The sequence below is a fragment of the Vitis vinifera genome, chromosome 3 (assembly GCF_030704535.1).
Source record: "Vitis vinifera cultivar Pinot Noir 40024 chromosome 3, ASM3070453v1".
NCBI classification, from domain to species: Eukaryota; Viridiplantae; Streptophyta; class Magnoliopsida; order Vitales; family Vitaceae; genus Vitis; species Vitis vinifera.
This window is the reverse complement of record NC_081807.1, coordinates 6,064,163-6,082,393: the sequence shown is the minus strand read 5'-3', so window position 1 is coordinate 6,082,393 and position 18,231 is coordinate 6,064,163. Positions and strand designations below refer to the sequence as shown.

At 35.5% G+C, this 18,231-nt stretch overlaps 2 protein-coding genes across 2 annotated transcripts; one reads left to right on the top strand and one right to left on the bottom strand.

Moving 5' to 3' along the window:
- The first annotated feature begins 152 nt into the window (after window positions 1-152).
- Window positions 153-5,140, top strand: LOC100255583 (reticulon family protein-like). The gene is made up of 6 exons (XM_002285339.5): window positions 153-476; window positions 690-870; window positions 1,295-1,436; window positions 1,833-1,902; window positions 1,996-2,172; window positions 4,565-5,140. The coding sequence occupies exons 1-5, from the start codon at window positions 416-418 to the stop codon at window positions 2,163-2,165; spliced, it is 624 nt and encodes a 207-aa protein (XP_002285375.1). The 5' UTR covers window positions 153-415; the 3' UTR covers window positions 2,166-2,172; window positions 4,565-5,140.
- A 973-nt stretch (window positions 5,141-6,113) lies between these two features.
- LOC100255605 (protein TIC 21, chloroplastic) lies at window positions 6,114-15,745 on the bottom strand. The gene is made up of 4 exons (XM_002285336.5): window positions 15,263-15,745; window positions 14,737-14,994; window positions 7,322-7,525; window positions 6,114-6,380 (listed from the first exon to the last, which is right to left on the bottom strand). Exons 1-4 carry the CDS (start codon window positions 15,566-15,568, stop codon window positions 6,267-6,269), a joined length of 882 nt encoding a protein of 293 aa, XP_002285372.1. The 5' UTR covers window positions 15,569-15,745; the 3' UTR covers window positions 6,114-6,266.
- Between the last annotated feature and the right edge of the window lie 2,486 nt (window positions 15,746-18,231).

The window sequence follows — 18,231 nt, the reverse complement described above, 5'->3', positions numbered from 1 at the left end:
GTATCAAATGTAAATTATATATTTTTCACTTTTTTTTTCTTCAAGATATTATTTACCATTTTATCCATGTGATAAAATTGGATGAAAAAAAAAGAAGAAGTAAATAAGTATGGTGATTTTATATTTAAAAATAAATGTTCATGTCTCAAATTTTGTTGCGAGGAAAAATGACAAATCCACGAGTGAGAACGTTACAAATTTACGCTTCAAGAAAACCGAAATGATGGAGTGTTAGAGAAGTCGTGGGATTGAGCATTTTTTGGGGTTGGCACTCGCACTTGGCATTATTATTATTATTTTTTTTTGGTGGTTTGCCAGTTTCCGTCTTTTCAAATCTCTCCGTTAAGACTTCAGATTCTCTCTTTTGTCTTCTCTATATATTCAATTCCGTTTGCCGGAAACCCTAATAATCGCCATGGGCGAATCTGATCATCCTTCTCGTATCTCCGTTCATCAAGCTCTTGGCGGTGGTTCAGGTCCTCTCTCGTTCTCTTGATGTATTTTCCCCCCTTGCAATCCTATGCGAATCGATCCTTTTTCCTTATTGTACTGTCGTTTGCTAAATTTTCTCCAACTTTCCCTCTCACCATGAAATCATGCTCTACAGCATCGGATTCTACGATATTTTTATTCGAGTTCTTTCTTGATTTTTTTTGTTATAATTTTTGTGATGGCTGTTAATCTTGCAGTTGCTGATTTCCTGTTGTGGAGACGGTGGTGTGGAGCGGCGGTTTGTCTAGTCTCTGCAAGTAGCTTGTGGTTTCTCTTCGAACGAGCCGGCTATAACCTATTGTCTTTCGTAGCAAATGTGGTGTTGCTTTTGGTTGTGATCCTCTTCCTGTGGGCCAAATCTGCATCTATTCTTAATAGGTATTACAACTCTCTTTAATTGCCTCTACTTTTCATTATTATTATTTTCTCTGAAAATTTTCCTATGTTTGATCATACCAAAAATATTTATTTGAAAGAATTTCTGGAAACTCTCCTTTGAAGGTATAATTAGGTTGATGGATACTCTACTGTAAATTAAATTTGTCATGTCTTGACACTTGATAGTTAGCTTTGGACCATGAAATTTATTTGTTTATTCTCAGGAAATAAACCTTTAAACCCCTAGTTAGTACTTCACTCTGAAACGGAGGTACACTTTGTGGTGTCTCTTTTAGTTTCATTTGGACTATACATGCATGTGAAGTTCATTTTATGATAGAAAATTTTCATCTGCAAACATTTGATCTTGAAATATATTGAGGAAATTAAGTTTTGCTGGATGGGGTTTTTGAAAATGATTCAGACCTCTGCCTCCTCTCCCTGATATGGAAATCTCTGAAGAATCTGTTGTGAAAGCTGCGGATGTCATTCGAGTATGGATCAATTATGCGTTATCAGTTGCACGGGACATTGCAGTTGGTAGAAATGTGAAACTCTTCCTCCAGGTCTGTTCAGGAGTTGACCTTTCTCTAAATCTTTTAAGGGATTGGATATAATCATGCTTGCCTTTCTGTGGTTGCTGAGGTAACCGGGGAAAAGAGAGAAAATAGGATTTAAGATCTTATGTTTCATGGAGGACTTATTTTTCAAAACGAAGAAAAAAAAAGGAAAAAAAAGGAAAAAAAAAAAAAACCTTAAATGAGGTGGTCATCCAAATAGTTGTATCACACTCTGTTTGGTGGAGTTTCTTTATTTCCTGGATTTGAAATTGCAAAAACAAAAAATTCACAGGATTGAATTTTAATTTGTTTTCTTTTCCTACCTGTTCTCAGAAACTAAATGGAGCTTAATTGATTATAAGTGTTTGATTGTCTTAACAAAGTGGGGGGTTGGATCTTCAGGTTGCCTTTGGCTTGTGGGTTGTTTCATATATTGGCAGTCTCTTCAACTTCCTGACTCTTGTCTATATTGGTGAGTGCTTTGCTGCATATGCTCTGTATGAGTGTAAACTTTCTTTTAGAAAATCATATGCTTAGTCTGTTTATGGTTTTTGATTTGCGGCAGGGGTTGTTCTTAGCCTTTCAGTTCCTGTGTTATATGACAAGTATCAGGACCACATTGATGACAAGCTGAGGGTAACACATCGAGTTGTTCAAACACAGTATAAGAAAATTGATGATAAAATCCTAAGAAAGATCCCAATGCCCATCAACATGGGGAAGAAAACTCAGTAGACCAAGGGTACTCCTCTCTCTCTCTCTCTCTCTCTCTCTCACACACACACACACACACACACACAAATGAATACAAACACAATGCATCGCAAGAAGAGTCTACTTGGTTTTCTTATGTTAATATTCCTATTCGTCTCAGTGTTGTATAATACTGAAACAAATCATTTGCTGATACTTTTATTATGGTTCTAGTAAATGGCTATTTTTGCGACATGATGTATTTATTAAAATAATATTAAGTTCAGATGCATTAAAATATTCAGACTCTAAGAATGCGCATAGTTATCCTCAGAAAGGGGCAGTGTAGAAACATTGTTTGACTAAATCTAGTTTTCACATTGTTGAGTTTTTGGGTACTTTGTTAAAGTGAAATCATTGAGTATGGGTAGTTCTCCAAAGGGATTCATGCATGATTTTGGTTACTCCCTTTTATTCCATTTTCAATCCCCCTCCATATGCGATAGCAGTAAATTAGAGGAAGTAATAATGGTTGTTGTAATAATTTCTTGTCACATAAGGATTTAAGGATTTATGGGTTTTGTGTAAAATACTAAATAGTTCTAGAAACTCATGGATTTATTTGTCATGGAGTCATAGAAATAATGTGAATCTTAACATGTTTGGACCATTTGAGATGGAATTTCCCATGTTGAAAATTATTATATTTAATGCATGGAATTTTGGAAGATGATTGCTTGTTTATAACAAAGTTTATACCATTGCAGAAACTTGATTCTAACATCTTTCCAATTAGATGCATGCCCCATATATTTCATGTTAAAGTTGATAATTCCAAGATAGGATATGGTTAATCTTGGTGATGTTTCCAAGAGTTTGCTAGGTTAATATTCCTATGTAACTGCTCCCTAACAATTTTGATATTAATTAATTAATTAGTATATAGGATTGCTGAATGTAGATTTCTTCATTTAGTTTGACCTATATGAAAAAATCACATGTGCCATTATCTAGAATGTATATGACAATCATGAAAGAAGGGAAAAGAAAAGCGAAAAAACTGAAGGCTGTTCTTCTGAGCTCAGTAATATGGGCTTGCAACCTAAGCTGCGGCACCTTTCAGATATTGCCTCAAATTCATGAACATGTGGAGGATTTTTTCAGCATTAAAAAGGAGTAATCCTTGGTACTCTTTTCTTTCGTAAGCACTATGTTTTCAATCTTGAAAAGTTCAAACTCTTTATTTCCTTTGTCTTTATAGGGAAATAGATAATACTTCAAAATGCAATTAAGGAGGTGAATCTTAGTGACAGAATGTGCACAAGGATCACTCTAGCACTGCTAAAAAGAAAAGAAAAGCTGTAATGCCCAAGTTTATGGTTTGCCATGAGCTCACCCCTTAATCGCTCTACCATACATGTAGATTCAACATTCTATCCCAGCCACGGACAACTAATGTTGGAAAGCAAGATTAGACCTGTGGGAGGGCGCCAAGAAAAATAGTTCACAACATTGTGAACCCTCTCAAGGAACTGCCCACTAAAACATGCTTTGTCCATTATTGTTATCTGTTGATAAAATGCAAAGCCATAAAAATCCTACATTCAATATTCAAAGGTGGATGGATGATCCTAAGGAATCTCAAATTCCAATGACCAAGCCTACTCTCCAAACACCAAAAATCAAGTAAGAATTTATTCCTATGACAAACCCATTAATAAACTTGTCATGCCTTGAAAACATTCTAACCTTTTTTGATTGGCCAAGACAAAAGGGGCAAGAGAGTGATCATCAAGATTTAACCTCCCCACACCAAAAATCAAGTAAGAATTTATTCCTATGACAAACCCATTAATAAACTTGTCATGCCTTGAAAACATTCTAACCTTTTTTGATAGCTTCAACCCACCTTTTTTGGTGTTATAGATAGGGACCTTTTAGCTAGACGAAACTTGTGTGTGAACCTCAATCTCCACCCACAAAAATTCCCATTGGGATTTAAGGCAAACCAGCACATAAAGGAAAACATAATAGTGCATGTGAGAAACTACTTGATCATTTTATATAATACTAAGCTGTATTTTTGCTTATGACACTAAATTCTTTAAATGAAAGTTCATGTGTTTTTTTGTATATAACAACATACTAATCCTGAGTGTCACCTATATTTAGTTGCATTGTTGGCCACTGATATTGGTTAAGAGTGATGCATGAATACCACGCTCTAATTAAAGCCATCTTGTCACTGGAAGATTCCATATTTACAATGGCATGACATTTTCTCTTATGCATGGTCCCCCTCCCCCCCACCCAATAAAACCCTGTAGCTTTGTGTGAAGTTTCATCTCTTGTGCTCCAAATTGTGTTGCACTTTTAATTTCGCTCACTGTGGTTTTGCTTAATCTGTTGATTTCCTTCTGAAGCACGTTCATTTGATACAGGGGTCCCAAGTGGCACAGAAAAATTTGAGTAGGGCTTAGAGACAGGGTTTTCAAAGTATGAAGTATCTTGAGGTTCCTTTTTTTGCTGGAGGCTGTCAGTGTCTATTTCAACTACCGGTTAGTATGACAAACCATCAGGAGCAAGACTAGCCACCATCAACTTTGACCTTTTTGGGATTATCTTCAATTTTTTCGTAGTCTTTATGAAACACCTACTGTTGATCAACTTTGGTCTGGGACATTGACCCATGTTATGCTTTACACAAACTTTTCACTGGATGAAGAAATTCTCCTCAAGTAGCAACTTGGTAATTGGAAAACGAAGTTTGATTCCCTGACGTGCTGCTGGAGTTGTCTAAAATCTATTTGCTTTTATCAGTTGGAAAGGATTTTTATGTTTTAATTGGTTTGAAGATTTATGCTTTTATGTTCGTACAACAAGATGGCTGGTGCCCCGATACTAAAAAGAGCTGCTTTTGAGAAAATTTTCTACAAACTACTTGTAGACTTGAGCTTGCTTGCAAGCCTTTGGTGGTATTGGTGTCTAAATTCCTTGTGTGATTGTTTTGCCTTGTATACTTTAATTGTCGTGGAAATTTGGGTTTATAAGATAAGAAAGATACGCCTCAGTGTGAACGGCCAACCTCATTAACCAAGAATCAGATTCTGGGTAATGGCGAAATCACTTTCCCTCCATTTTGGCAATCAGGTTGTTAAGAAAAAGTGGGTGGGTGGAGTGCCATTTAGTCCATTTGGGTTGTGTGGTTCCTTCTCGTATTAACCAGGCTGAGCAAAAAGGGTTTGAAACGTGATTGGCTTGCCATTTGAATTTCCTGAAATAATGAACTGTGAATTGAAAGTATTATCCTTGATATCTGAATTGTTTACTCCAGAGGACACTGGGATTAGTTTTGCAGGGAAAGTAAATGAAGAGAAAAAAATTTGTTAAAACCTGCGCCTTTTTTCAAAACATTTTGCGCATTTATCTAAGAAAAATCTTTTAGAATTTTTTGTTTTTTAAATTTCTTATTTTCAGTACTCAAAAATGAAAAAAAAATAAAAAATTGTTTAGCATTTTTTTTAGTATCTTTTAAAAACCGAACATACCGAAAATGGATTTAACTTTTTTCGCTATTAGTTTTCTCGCGTTTGGAAGTTCCAAAAAGATTCTTAGTGATAGGGTTGTAATTTGGATGGTTTGGGTTAACCCAAGTTTAGTCCAATCCAAGCCTATTTTTCTTTTGGATTGGGTAAATATATGATTGGATTGATCAGACTAATAAACATTATATAAGTTCAACACACATCCTCCTAAATATTTTAAGGAATCAACTTATTTTAATGAATAAAAATCTACTAGTAGCATTTGTAATACTCGTTAATAAATGTTTTTCATCGCTCTTAACATATATATATATATATATATATATGTTAGAAACTGGTGGAAGAAACAGACTCCAATCTGTGTTTGAAATGAGATATGAAATTTGCCCTAGTTCCAGTACTCTGCTGCCCATAATTATACCAAATTGTGAAGGTAAGTGCAAGGTTGCAAAAACTCGGAATATGAATAAACAACTTCACGGTTACAACAAACTCCGGCAGAAACGAAAGATTACTCTCATCATCAATTTTATGGCTCCAAAAACATGGTTACACGAATGTTGTAATACATTTTTGTTGAAACCCAAACAGGCTGGGCTTAAGCAGCCTTGGGAACTGGAATCGTTTCTGAAGGTGGTAGTGTAACTGAACGCAACAGCTCCAATGAGAAAACAAGCCCCAAGAAATGAGAAAGGATAGTGTTTGCCGAAGCCTGCAATCAAACAACAACCCATCAAGATCAGCTGCCTTCTACTTGGAATCATGGCTTTTAAAGTTTATCCTTTAGTAAAGCATGATAGGAGTTCAATACAGAATTCAGGAAGTAAATTTGCCTAATCAGAGCACTTTCCATGCCTTGGCCAAGGAAATAAGAAGACCACGGCTGCTTTTGTCAAACCAATGTTGCTAAATATTTTCTCTGACCTGATACAGAACTCGGGAGCTTGCTGGGAATATGCGCACCAGGGAACTACTCTTAGACAAGATACTCTGGACAGAAAGGATAAATGGACTACTGGATTCGAGGAACTTTGGAAGAAATTATGAAGTTTGAATCTGGATTTTTTTATTTGGGTTTCTTTCCCTTTATTTTGACATTTTTTACCCTCCATAAACAGTTATTCTGGATTAGCTCTGGATTTGCGATCCTTATTTGATTATGTCAGTTATAATGCCATATGATGTTTGAAAAGAGGAAGTCCTAATTTTATTTTGAATGATTCATATTCCAGATAATGCTAGATGGAACATTTGTAGCCTTCAATTAAATTCCTAATTTTTTTCCCAAACCAAGCGGAAAATGGTCATAGCACAAGGCTACAAAGACAGCAACAACCTTCAGAAGCAATGTAACTGACTAGTACACAGAAAATAAATCAGGAAATCAGAAGCAGTAGAAGGTAATTTATCCAGTATATGGATTATTGAACCTAAACTACTCAAAAATTCGAAAAATTAGGAATAGAGCTTCTTTTGGTTGTTCCTTCTTGGGGTTAAAAGTGCAAAAGATTTGGAACTGATTAGAGTTACGTCAATTTCTTCATCACGATCAACAAAAATTTGGATTTGCCTATTTAGGATTATTTCCATGAGTTTGCATCTAAAATTTTACTGATCTTCAAAATGAAAGCTGGAATTTGATATAGTACCTACCTGCACCAAGAATACATCCAATGCAAGAACAGGACTGGACCCGGGAGAGATACCCTGGTAATAAGGATTTGCTGATGTAGTAAGAGCCTTTGCAACCAACAATCCAACAGTAGCTTGCATGCCAAGAATTGCAGCACCCATTCCCAATAAGTTCAGTACTATACCATTTTTCAAACTTTTCACAACATCAGCCCGAGGAGGAGCCTGAAAACAAAAGCAAACAATAGAACATTGTACCTTTAAAGGTCTTATCCAACAAAATACTTAAGGACATAGTTTCTATTGACTTGAAAAAACAGAACCAGAACCAGCATCACCACTCTTATCCCAACAATTTGTCATGACTTTAAGGATCAAAGTATGGTCTATCAATATTGAGATTACCACATTGCAGGTTGTCTACTTGATGCCATGCTCTATAAATTAATGCCAAACCCCTAGGAGGCTAGTTGGCACCAGATGGGCCTGCTATATACCATGGCCAAGATCATTTTTCAGGCGTAGGAGCACATTTCCATTCATTTCATGCATCAAAATTAGGTGTAAAACAAATCAGAGATTATAGGAATGCAGAGGTACAAGTTTCTGATAGAGCTCTAATTGTTGTTTTATTTGCCTTTGAGTCCACTATAGGAATTCATACAACAGGGGTATGAGAGATCACATGAATCCAAAATGTCAACTGGGTGGCCCCATAAGAAGCCAACCAAGTATCAGTTTGAGACATACAGAGAGGGTTTGTTGCTGGTGCCATGTTGACTCTCCAGAAGCTCCACATGGAGATCAATGCCATTCACTACTGGTCAACATACAATCTAAATTCTAAATGCTGTCATGAGGCATATGCTAATTTTATTTGTAAGGGGAGGGATCAAAATAACTGTAGAGAAGGAAAATAAGGCATGATTCTGCATTTTCATAGTAAGGTGTAGAGAGACTGCCTCATGCCATTCAAGCAGCAGGACCATAACAACTAACCCAAGGACAGATGACCAATACAAAACTATGTTTTAGAAAGCCCTTCTTGACTCAGAAATATGCCTCATCACTAATCATTTTCAAGAGAGAACTATTTACAGTTGTATTAAGTTGACATTAGCTGTAGAATTACATAGTTCCATGTACCCCTCACTTTTTTGAATATGTGAGCACACCCTGTCTGTCACAAAAGAAAAAAGAAAAGAACGTGAACTCTCTGTCTCTTTTTCCCATGGGCAAACCAACCTCATCAATGTTTAGTTGCCCCAACAATACCAAGCTTGACAAAATGAGGGTCAAATTAGGTTACAAGCTTCTGAAACTCCTACATGAATGAAAAATCCCTTCTCAAGTTATTTATTTATTTATTGATAGGAAACGACAAAGGGATATATCCTTCTCAAGTTATTGAGGTGATGCACTTTTTTTATTTTTTTAAAGGACAGCATATGGTAAGAAAAAAGTACCAAGCAAATTCAGTTCCATGTTTTCAGCTTCAACTCCTAAAATTATTGATGGCAACCCATTGCCATAGGAAGTGATGAACCTCCCATTCAAAATGACATCCCAACTCCAAAGTTTCAGCTTCTCTGATTTACTTTTCTATTATCATAAATTTACATGATATAAATTCAAGTTAATGAGGGGGAAAATGTGTCAATTGATTCTAGCATCAAAATTCATCATAAAAGTGCTTGAGGAGAAAGATAAAACAAAAATTACTCTTCCACGGAATTTCTAATCCATGAATAGAGAAGGCAGCTTCATTAATTTCTACGCTTTACAAATATATCACACAAATCTTCTTGTAAACATGTTAATGTGGAGTTTTCTCAAGTGCATATGTAATGCATTTCTCAGACTTAAGAGATTCCCAAGCACCTTTAGAGTTTGTCCCAAACCAAGTTAAGTGAAGGAAGCTTGGAAAAATGTTGGAAATGAAGATCCGAGACAGAGAAACAAAATAGAGAATAAAATAGTTTGAGAAGGACTAAAGTTAATAAATGAAATCAATTCCCATGCAGAGAGGAAGGAAATCCATGAGCATGGAAAAGGGATTTAAAGCAAGCGGAGATAGTATACATGAGAAATCAAAGACAAAATTGATAGGTGTTGCTTTATATTTTAATGCAAAAAGAAAAAAAGGTTGGCATCTTGATCTTGTATTTTTGTATATCTATCTATTTGTGTTTCTTTTAAGTATTAAGAATTCACTTGGGAGGTGAGAAAAAGTAAGAACGCGAGAGATTGCAATTTGGGTTTTAGATTTTGTATTGTTCAATATGAGAGTTCCTCATGTTATTTTTTCATAAGGAAAGTCCACAGCTAGGTGAAATGGTTGTAGATGACTTGGCTAAAGATTGACATTATTAAAGGAAACTGTTAAGAAATAAACCTCCCAAAAGACCAGATTAATGAAACAAATAAAAACATGGAAATAATAACGAAATAGAGCAAACAAAATCAACACACGAAATTTACATGGTTCACCCAAAACAAGCTATGTCCATGGAGTTGCTGCAAATCTTCCCTATAAGGAGAAAAATAACCACAAGTGTTTACAAACACTTACTCCTCACAAACCCAAAACCCAATTACACCCAAGAGAATAATAATTCTCTAACTCTCAAGAGAACCTCACTTTTTCACTAAAAAGAGTTGTACCACTCTTTTTCTCTTAACTTTGGGATCAATAAACTGAGGAGAGAAGGCCTCTATTTATATGCCCCTACCACCACCTGGTTTCTAAGTAGATCACACGTTGTTGCCAAATATATGAATGACAATATACGATTCTGATTTGGTTTAGATGCTATTGTCAAATATAAATGACAATACACGATTCTGATTTACCTGTGCGCATAATTTCCTCATCCAACATTCTTTATATATATCTCACACACACATATGGTTGTGAGATTCTTTGTATGTATTTTGTGTCCTAAAATTAAGGACTTTTCTAGCCAACAATCTCCCACTTGAAGACTTACTTCAGTTATGTTTTCACACAAGATCAATGCAACAACTCATCTCTTTTCTTCTACATTTGCAGGCCAACTGAAGTTGAACATAATTCAATTTGTCAACTGTCACCGTCTTTGTTAACATATCTGCTGGGTTTTCATTTCCATGAATCTTCTCAAGTCTAAGAGCTTTGTCCTCCAAAAGAGATCGAATAAAATGATACTTTATTTAAATATGCTTCATTCTAGCATGGAAAGATGGATGCTTCGCCAAGTGAATTGCACTCTTAACTATCAGAACAAAGGACATTGTTCTCTTGTTTCTTTCCCAACTCTTCCAAGAAACCTTGAAGCTAAATCATCTCCTTACTGGCTTCTGTAACAACAATGTATTCCTCCTCAGTGGTGGAGAGAGCTACAACTTTCTGCAATTAAGAAACCCAACTCATTGCAGTTCCTCCAAGAGTATACACATATCCTATAGTGCTGTTTCTATTGTTGACATCTCCAGCTAAGTCAGCATCAACAAAGCCTTCCAGTTTCATTTCTCCACTTCTAAAACAAAGTGCCATTATTTTAGTACTTCGCAGATATCTAAGGATTCATTTAACTACTTCCCAGTGCATTTTGCCAAGGTTGTTCATGTACCTGCTCACCACTTCCACTGCTTGCGCAATATCTGGTTTCATACAAACCATGACATACATCAAACTTCCAATGGCTGAGGCATAAGGAACCTTCTTGATGTGATCACGTTCTTTCTTAGTCTTTGGTGATTGCTCTTTGCAAAGTTTGACATGGGCACCTAAAGGCGTGCTCATTGATTTAGCATTCTGCATGAACCTGGAGAGTACTTTGTTGATGTACTCTGCTTGTGACAACATCAAAGTCCCCGTTGCTCTGTCCCTGCTTATCCTCATTCAAAGAATCTACTTTGCAGCGCCTAGATCTTTCATTGAAAATTGCTACAATAATTCCCACTTTAAGTTATTTATCTCTTGTATATCAGAACCTGCAATGAGCATATCATCTACATACAAAAGTAAAATAATAAAGCTATTGTCAAGCTTTTTGATATAACAACAATGATTTGCTTGACATTTTGTAAAACCGCTGCTACTCATGAAGCCATCGAACCTCTTGTACCACTGTCTCAGAGCCTGTTTCAGACCGTACAAACTCTTCTTCAACTTGCACACGAGGCTTTCTTTGCCTACTACCATGAAGCCTTTTGGTTGCTTCAAATAAATCTCTTCTTCCAAATCTCCATGAAGGAAGATTGTCTTTACATCTAACTACTCAAGATGTAAATTTTTTGCAGCTACCATCTTCAGCATCAACCTGATTGTTGTCAGCTTCACTACCAGAGAGAAAATCTCAATGTAGTTGATGCCTGCTTTCTGTTACAATCCTTTGACTACCAACCTAGCTTTGTAATGCTTGCTTCCATCATGCTCTTCTTTGATCCTGAAAACCCATTTGTTATGTAAAGCTTTCTTCCCTTTTGATAGCTCAGTCAAATCCCATGTTTGATTTGACATTAGTGAGTCCATCTCATCTTTCATGGCAAACTCTCACTTGACCAAATCTTCAACCTGAATTGCTTCATCATAACACTCCGGTTTTCCATTGTCAGTCAACAATAAATAATGCAAAGAAGGTGAATAGCGTTGTACCGGTTTAGGAGTTCTCAAAGAGCGTCTCACTTTTGTTACAAGACTGCATGGTTCTTCTTGAGAGACTTCATTTCCAGGATTTTGCCGATCCCCAAATTGCATTTCCTTCTTAGAGTTTTCCTCAAATTCAATGCACTCCCTCTTTTAAGTTTCAACTTTTGTGTTGGTAGATTTTGCAAATGACTTATCCTTGTGTATTGCTTTCTCATTGAAGATGACATCCCTGCTTCTGATGATTTTTTGATTTTCAAAATCCCAAAATCGGTAGCCAAATTCATCAGTGCCATATCCAACAAAAGCACTTTTCTTGGACTTTGCGTCGAGGTTGCTCCTTTCAAATGAGTCAATATGAACATAAGAAATACAACCAAATACTCTCAAATGTGAAAAGTTCACCTCTTTACCGCTTCATACTTCTTCAAGTAACTTTTCTCCAAGAGGCACTTAGTGCCCACGGTTGATAAGCTAGGCCACTGTGTTGACTACTTCAGCCCAAAACATCCTGGGTAAGCTTGCGAGTATTCTCCTGCTTGTGGCACGTTCATTTAGAATTCTGTTCATACGCTCTACTAAACCATTCTGTTGAGGTGTCTTTGGAACAGTTTTTTCTAATTTAATTCCATTGGCTACACAAAACTCTTTAAGCTTCTCATCTCTATACTCTCCTCTGTTGTCGGACTTCAACCGCTTCACTTTCAAGCCCGTCTCGTTCTCTGCCATGGTTTTCCATTTTTTGAAAACATTACAAACTTCTGATTTCTTTTTCAAACAAAAAATTGCAGAGGAACTTCCACCCAGAGCTTTAAATCACTAAGAAAGTTTCCAGGAAAGATTGGAAGGATCACAACGGTCTAGCTTAAAACCTAGCCTCCTTAGACAGAACTAAAAGTTCCCCGGAAAGACCGGAGGGGTCACAATTATTCCTCTTAAATTTCAATTTCCTTAGACTACCTCCAAGCTCCTAGAATACTATAGAACCACGCTCTAATGCCAGTTGTTGGGAAATAAACCTCCCAAAAGGCTAGATTAATGAAGCAAATAAAAACGTGGAAATAATAATGAAATAAAGTAGACAAAATCAACAAATGAAATTTACGTGGTTTTCTTAAAATAGACTACATTCACAGAGCTGCTGCAAATCTTCACTATGGGGAGAAAAATAACCACAAGTGTTTATAAACACTCACTCCTCACAAACCCAAAACCCAATTACACCTAGGAGAATAATAATTCTCTAAGTCTCAAGAGAACCTTACTTCTTCACTCAAAGAGTTGTATCACTCTTTTTCTCTCAACTCTGGGATGAATAGAATGAGGAGAGGAGGCCTCTATTTATAGGCTCTTACCACCACCAGGTTTCCATGTTGATCACACACTATTGCCAAATATATGAATGGTAATATACGACTCTGATTTGGTTATTGGCAATACATGATTCTGATTACCCGTTTCCATAATTTCCTCATCCAACATTCTTTATATATCATACACACACCTATATGGTTGTGAGATTCTCCGTGTGTATTCCGTGTCCTAAAATCAAGGACTTTTCTGGCCAACAGAAACTAATAGGATAAAAGAGAAAGTAGGCTAGTCAAACACTAGAAAGTTAAGACTGTGTGAAAAGAGTTCATATAGCACAAAGGATCTTGCAAGGGTTAAGAGCTTTACAACTTCTGATGCCTTGATCAAATGTGGTCTTTCCCTATTGATAGCCAACATGGAACTCTTTGGAACCTCAGGTTTCTAGAGACTCTTTAGTACCTTCTTACAACTGCATTATGTATAATAATCCTTTGGACTTGAGCAAATCCAGCTTTCCACCCAACTCTCAAAAAACCCACACTCTTATGACAGTCTATAGAAGCTTCAGTTTGATGGACTTGAGCAGATATGCCTGCACTTTTCTTAACTTGTAGTCATTGTGTCTACAATTTTCCACCCAACTAAAATATTAGTGAAGGCTCGTTTTTTTAGGGCATGACAACATGCAGAAGTATGGGTGTGCACATTTCATTGCCATTATTTTCCTTTTGTTTCATGCTTTTAAATCCTATTCCTAAATAATAGTAACATGACATTATCTAAATAAAAGGTAAGGGAAAATTCACAATTAGCTCAAACATCAATTGCATAATAAATTAAAATGGAACTTGAGAAAACTCATAGCATCAAGTTTCAAGCCAAACTTTTTATAGAAGTCACTAATTTGTATAATTTTTCAACCTCAAAATTGTAGTTGCTTATCGGCCATAAGCATCTAATCTAGGCTTAGTAGCTGTCCATATGATCAGGCACAAAATCTACTTCATTTCAGGCTTTAAAACAATGCCACTGCTTATGATTGTTAAGTTAACATCACATTTCCATGTCAGGTTGAGTATCTGAAACTCAGAAGTGTATGTGAAACCAACAAAAAAGGAGGGGGTGTTGAACTTTGGAATTTCATTTTTTTCAATGATCCTTTGCAGCAACCAAACATAGAGTAAAGACTGTTATGTTAATAGCTTTCTGCCACCATTTATTTCACATTGAATAAAGTGAAGCTCCAATCTGTTGAAAATAATTTGATTTAAGACTCACAAAAGAAAAAGATCCAACCAATGCTTTCTCCTTAGAGATACTAACCCCAAAAATTCCAAGAAAATTATCAATTAAACTGATATGCGACACATTTACATTATCTAGCATTCTCTTCACACCTAAATTCACAGTAGACAATGGAAACAAAGGCATAATACATTTGAATTCTAAAATCCAACTCAAGAGAACACCAGAATTGTTTAGGATTACATACCTTAGATGGCTCACTTGCAGTTTTCCGAAGCCTATCCGAGAGCCGAATATACCCAAATGACCAGAACACCGAAATGAAAGCGGCCACAATTCCACCAGTAGTAGAATAAAAAGTTGCAGGCGAAGATATCTTCCCAGTGATGACAACGGAAAATGAGAGAATCACAGCCGCAACAACAGTACACACCAACTGTCCCCAAAACCCTAAGTTGCCCAACCTCCTGAAATACCTCGAAGTATTCTCCAATCTCTTTGCTACCTACACCATTCTAAACTGTAAGTTTCACTTCAAATACACATTACACAAACAATGCCCACCAATTCAAAACAAGCTCCAAACCTAACCCTCAGTTTGTTGCTTAGAACGCACTGAGGAAAATAAAAAATTCAAAAATATCGTATTTCAGTTCTGTTTTGGCTAAAATTTGAATTAGGTCCAGCATACAAGATATTCAAAATTGGAGTTTATTTTAATTTTCCCTCATTTTTCTCGGCAATCAAACAATGCAGGAAGAAAGATGCTGCACCTGAGCGAGTTTAGCTTTCTCGGACTCGTCGGAAGAAGGGAAAGTGGGGGAAATTGAGGAGGCAAGCCTGGTTCCTCTCTGCCCGAGAGCATCGTAAGAAGAAAGAGAGGGCTTGAGGGAAGAAAGAGAAAGTGAGGAGAGAGAATTTGGAGGAGAAAAAGGGGGATTGGCTGTGGAGTGGTTGAAGGAGAGTGATGGACGCGGGAGACGGCGGTGGAGGTTTAAAGGCGAGGGTGCCGCCCTGGGAAGTGGTAGCGCCGCCGTGGGGTTGCCGGAACGAGCTGCTGGCAATAGTAGTGTCTGCATAGTCGGAGTGAGTAGGAATCCAGTTGATAGTATCTCCGAAGTCTGCTTGCGTGATAACTCGTCTGGTACTGGCAACGAGGGTCTGTTTGGATTCCAGGAATTTCACTCTCCCCTCTGGAATATAACCCCAAAAACAAAAGAAGGAAAATCTTTAAAAAGACTAAAAAAAAAAAAAAAGGGACTGTTTTGTATCAAGTCCAAAAATTAAACTTTGCTTCGTATAAGTTCAAAACATAAACGAAATGTGAAAATTTTAAAAAATGATATGAATTTTTTATCTTTTCAAAAATGATATTTACTGATTATAAAAAAAATAGAAAAATATTAATTATCCCCTTTATAAATCTTAATAAAATTCAATATAATTAAGTGATTTGAAAAAAAAATACACTATTTTAAAAATAATAATAATAATAAATTATTATTATTATTATTATTATTTAAAAATCAAACATCTTGAAAAACATATATTTTTAAAATTATGTATATAAAAAATAACTAAAAATATGTCAAAATTTTTTTTAAATGATATATTTTTAGAATATATTTAAAAAAAAGTTTTCAAATAATAATAAATTTTCAGAATAATTATTAAAAAAAATTAAAATCAAAAAGCTTGTCAAACATTGTGATAAAAAATAGTTTTAAAGGATATATTGGTCTTTTCATATATTATATCCTCCAAAACTTAATTTTTTGACCCACCTAATTCAAAACATAATTGTCCTAAAAAAAAAGTAAAAAGAAAATTAAAACAGAAAAGAAGCTGAAAAAAAAAATAGTCAACAAATTTTAAAAGAAAATAATAAAAAGGGAAGGATGTTAAAAAAAAATTAAAAAAAAAATCAAAATACTCTCAAATTACAACTAACTATGAGAAATTTTATTGAAATATGATGGTTACTAAGGTGAGACAAAATTGCCTACTAGTGGGGGCCTAAAGTCCACGTAAATTGCATAATCGTTGCTAAGGTGGGACAAAATTACCCTTAAACATTGCCACGTAAGATATGATATGGAAATATGGAATGGTGACGACGACTTGGAAGCAAGTGATACCAGAAAGAGCGCTTATTTTGATTATGAATCGTGACGACGGGGCTCGTCATTCCATTCACATTCCCATTTCCCTTCAAGACATCCCCATTAATTGGACCGCCACAAACCCTATAGAGTTGCTGGTGTCATGTGCCTTTGTGAAGCCGAGAACGGCAATCTCCGTGTGATTCTCACTAGGTACTCTTCAACCTTGTCTATCTAATGCTTTTATGAATTTTTGGCTATATTTGTTTTAAAGTTTCATACCATCTCAGCAGTGCTAACGTGGAAATTATTATCCAATTGGAATTTTTTTTAAGGGTATTTTTGATATATTTGATTGATAAATTGTTCAAACGTCCTTCAAAACAATTATGGAGAGATTTCTACTCTTTGAGCCCAAATCTACATCTTCTATGGGCCTTGGCCCAAATTTCAGCTCCATTTCTCCTTAAGGCATAATTGTCCCTATGTATAATTAGCGCACCTCATTCTTATTTTTTTTATGTTGTATATAGGATGATGAGTCTATAATTTTATTCTTTATAGCAAAAAAAAAGAAAAAAGAAAAACAAGTTTAGCAACAAGAAAATAGAAATGGGTTTTTGTTCTTAAGAACAAAATGTAGAATGTTTTTAGATAATATTTTAAATTGTTTTTTAATGACTATTTTAAAAAATAATAATTTTAAATATGGAGAACGAATAAAAATAAAGTGTTATATATAAAAATTATTTTTAAAACATGTTAAAACATATGAAATAAGTTTAAAGCATTTCATGTTCTTAAACAGATTTTTGTTGTACAAAACATTAAAGAATAATTTTCAAAATTTGTTCTTTAAAACTTTTTTTTAGAATTATTTTCAAAAACACTTCCCAATCATAATCCTAATTTTTCTTTTGTTTTCTTCTCCAACTAAGATGGAGCTCATTACCGCCTAGTTGCTTATCAAATAATCATCTTGGTGGATGGTTAACATGTACAAGTATCCCTCCGTGTGTTATAATATTTCTAACACACGAAAGTTTTTATTAAAAGAGTTATTTTGAAATGTTAAAAACATTTTCTACTATCATTTTCAAACAAACTCTAAGCTTACCAAAGTACTCTTCCCAGGGTTACCCATTCGAGTACTTAATTTGCACAAGATGAGCATCAATCAAATGAAAAGTATTGCAACCATCTCCAAAGTCCAAACATAACTTATCATCCACTAATGATTTGTATTAGGGGGGTCTCCCACAACTCTCATAAAATTTATTATAGTCGTGACCATTGCGAGGATAACTTTAGATTCACTCCATTTTTATATTCATAGAATGATCCCATGATCCCAGCTTTAACTCATCTGAGGTTAGGCTAGGCAAGCACAGGCCGAGGTTGGTTTAGAGTTTCCCGTGCAAGACAACACTTGGGACAAGGTGGCGACACAAACCATTGTAAATGGATCCGCGGACAAAGAAATAAACAGAAAAGGAAGTGATGATGAAACCAGGACCAAAAATGACTTCGACACTTCGTAAAAAGAAGGGAGAATTGTGTTTGCTGCCCGCTTGGGCTTGATAATTGATATAGACTCGTTTTTGTCTCTATTCCGGCACTCTTCACGTGTCAACATCAAC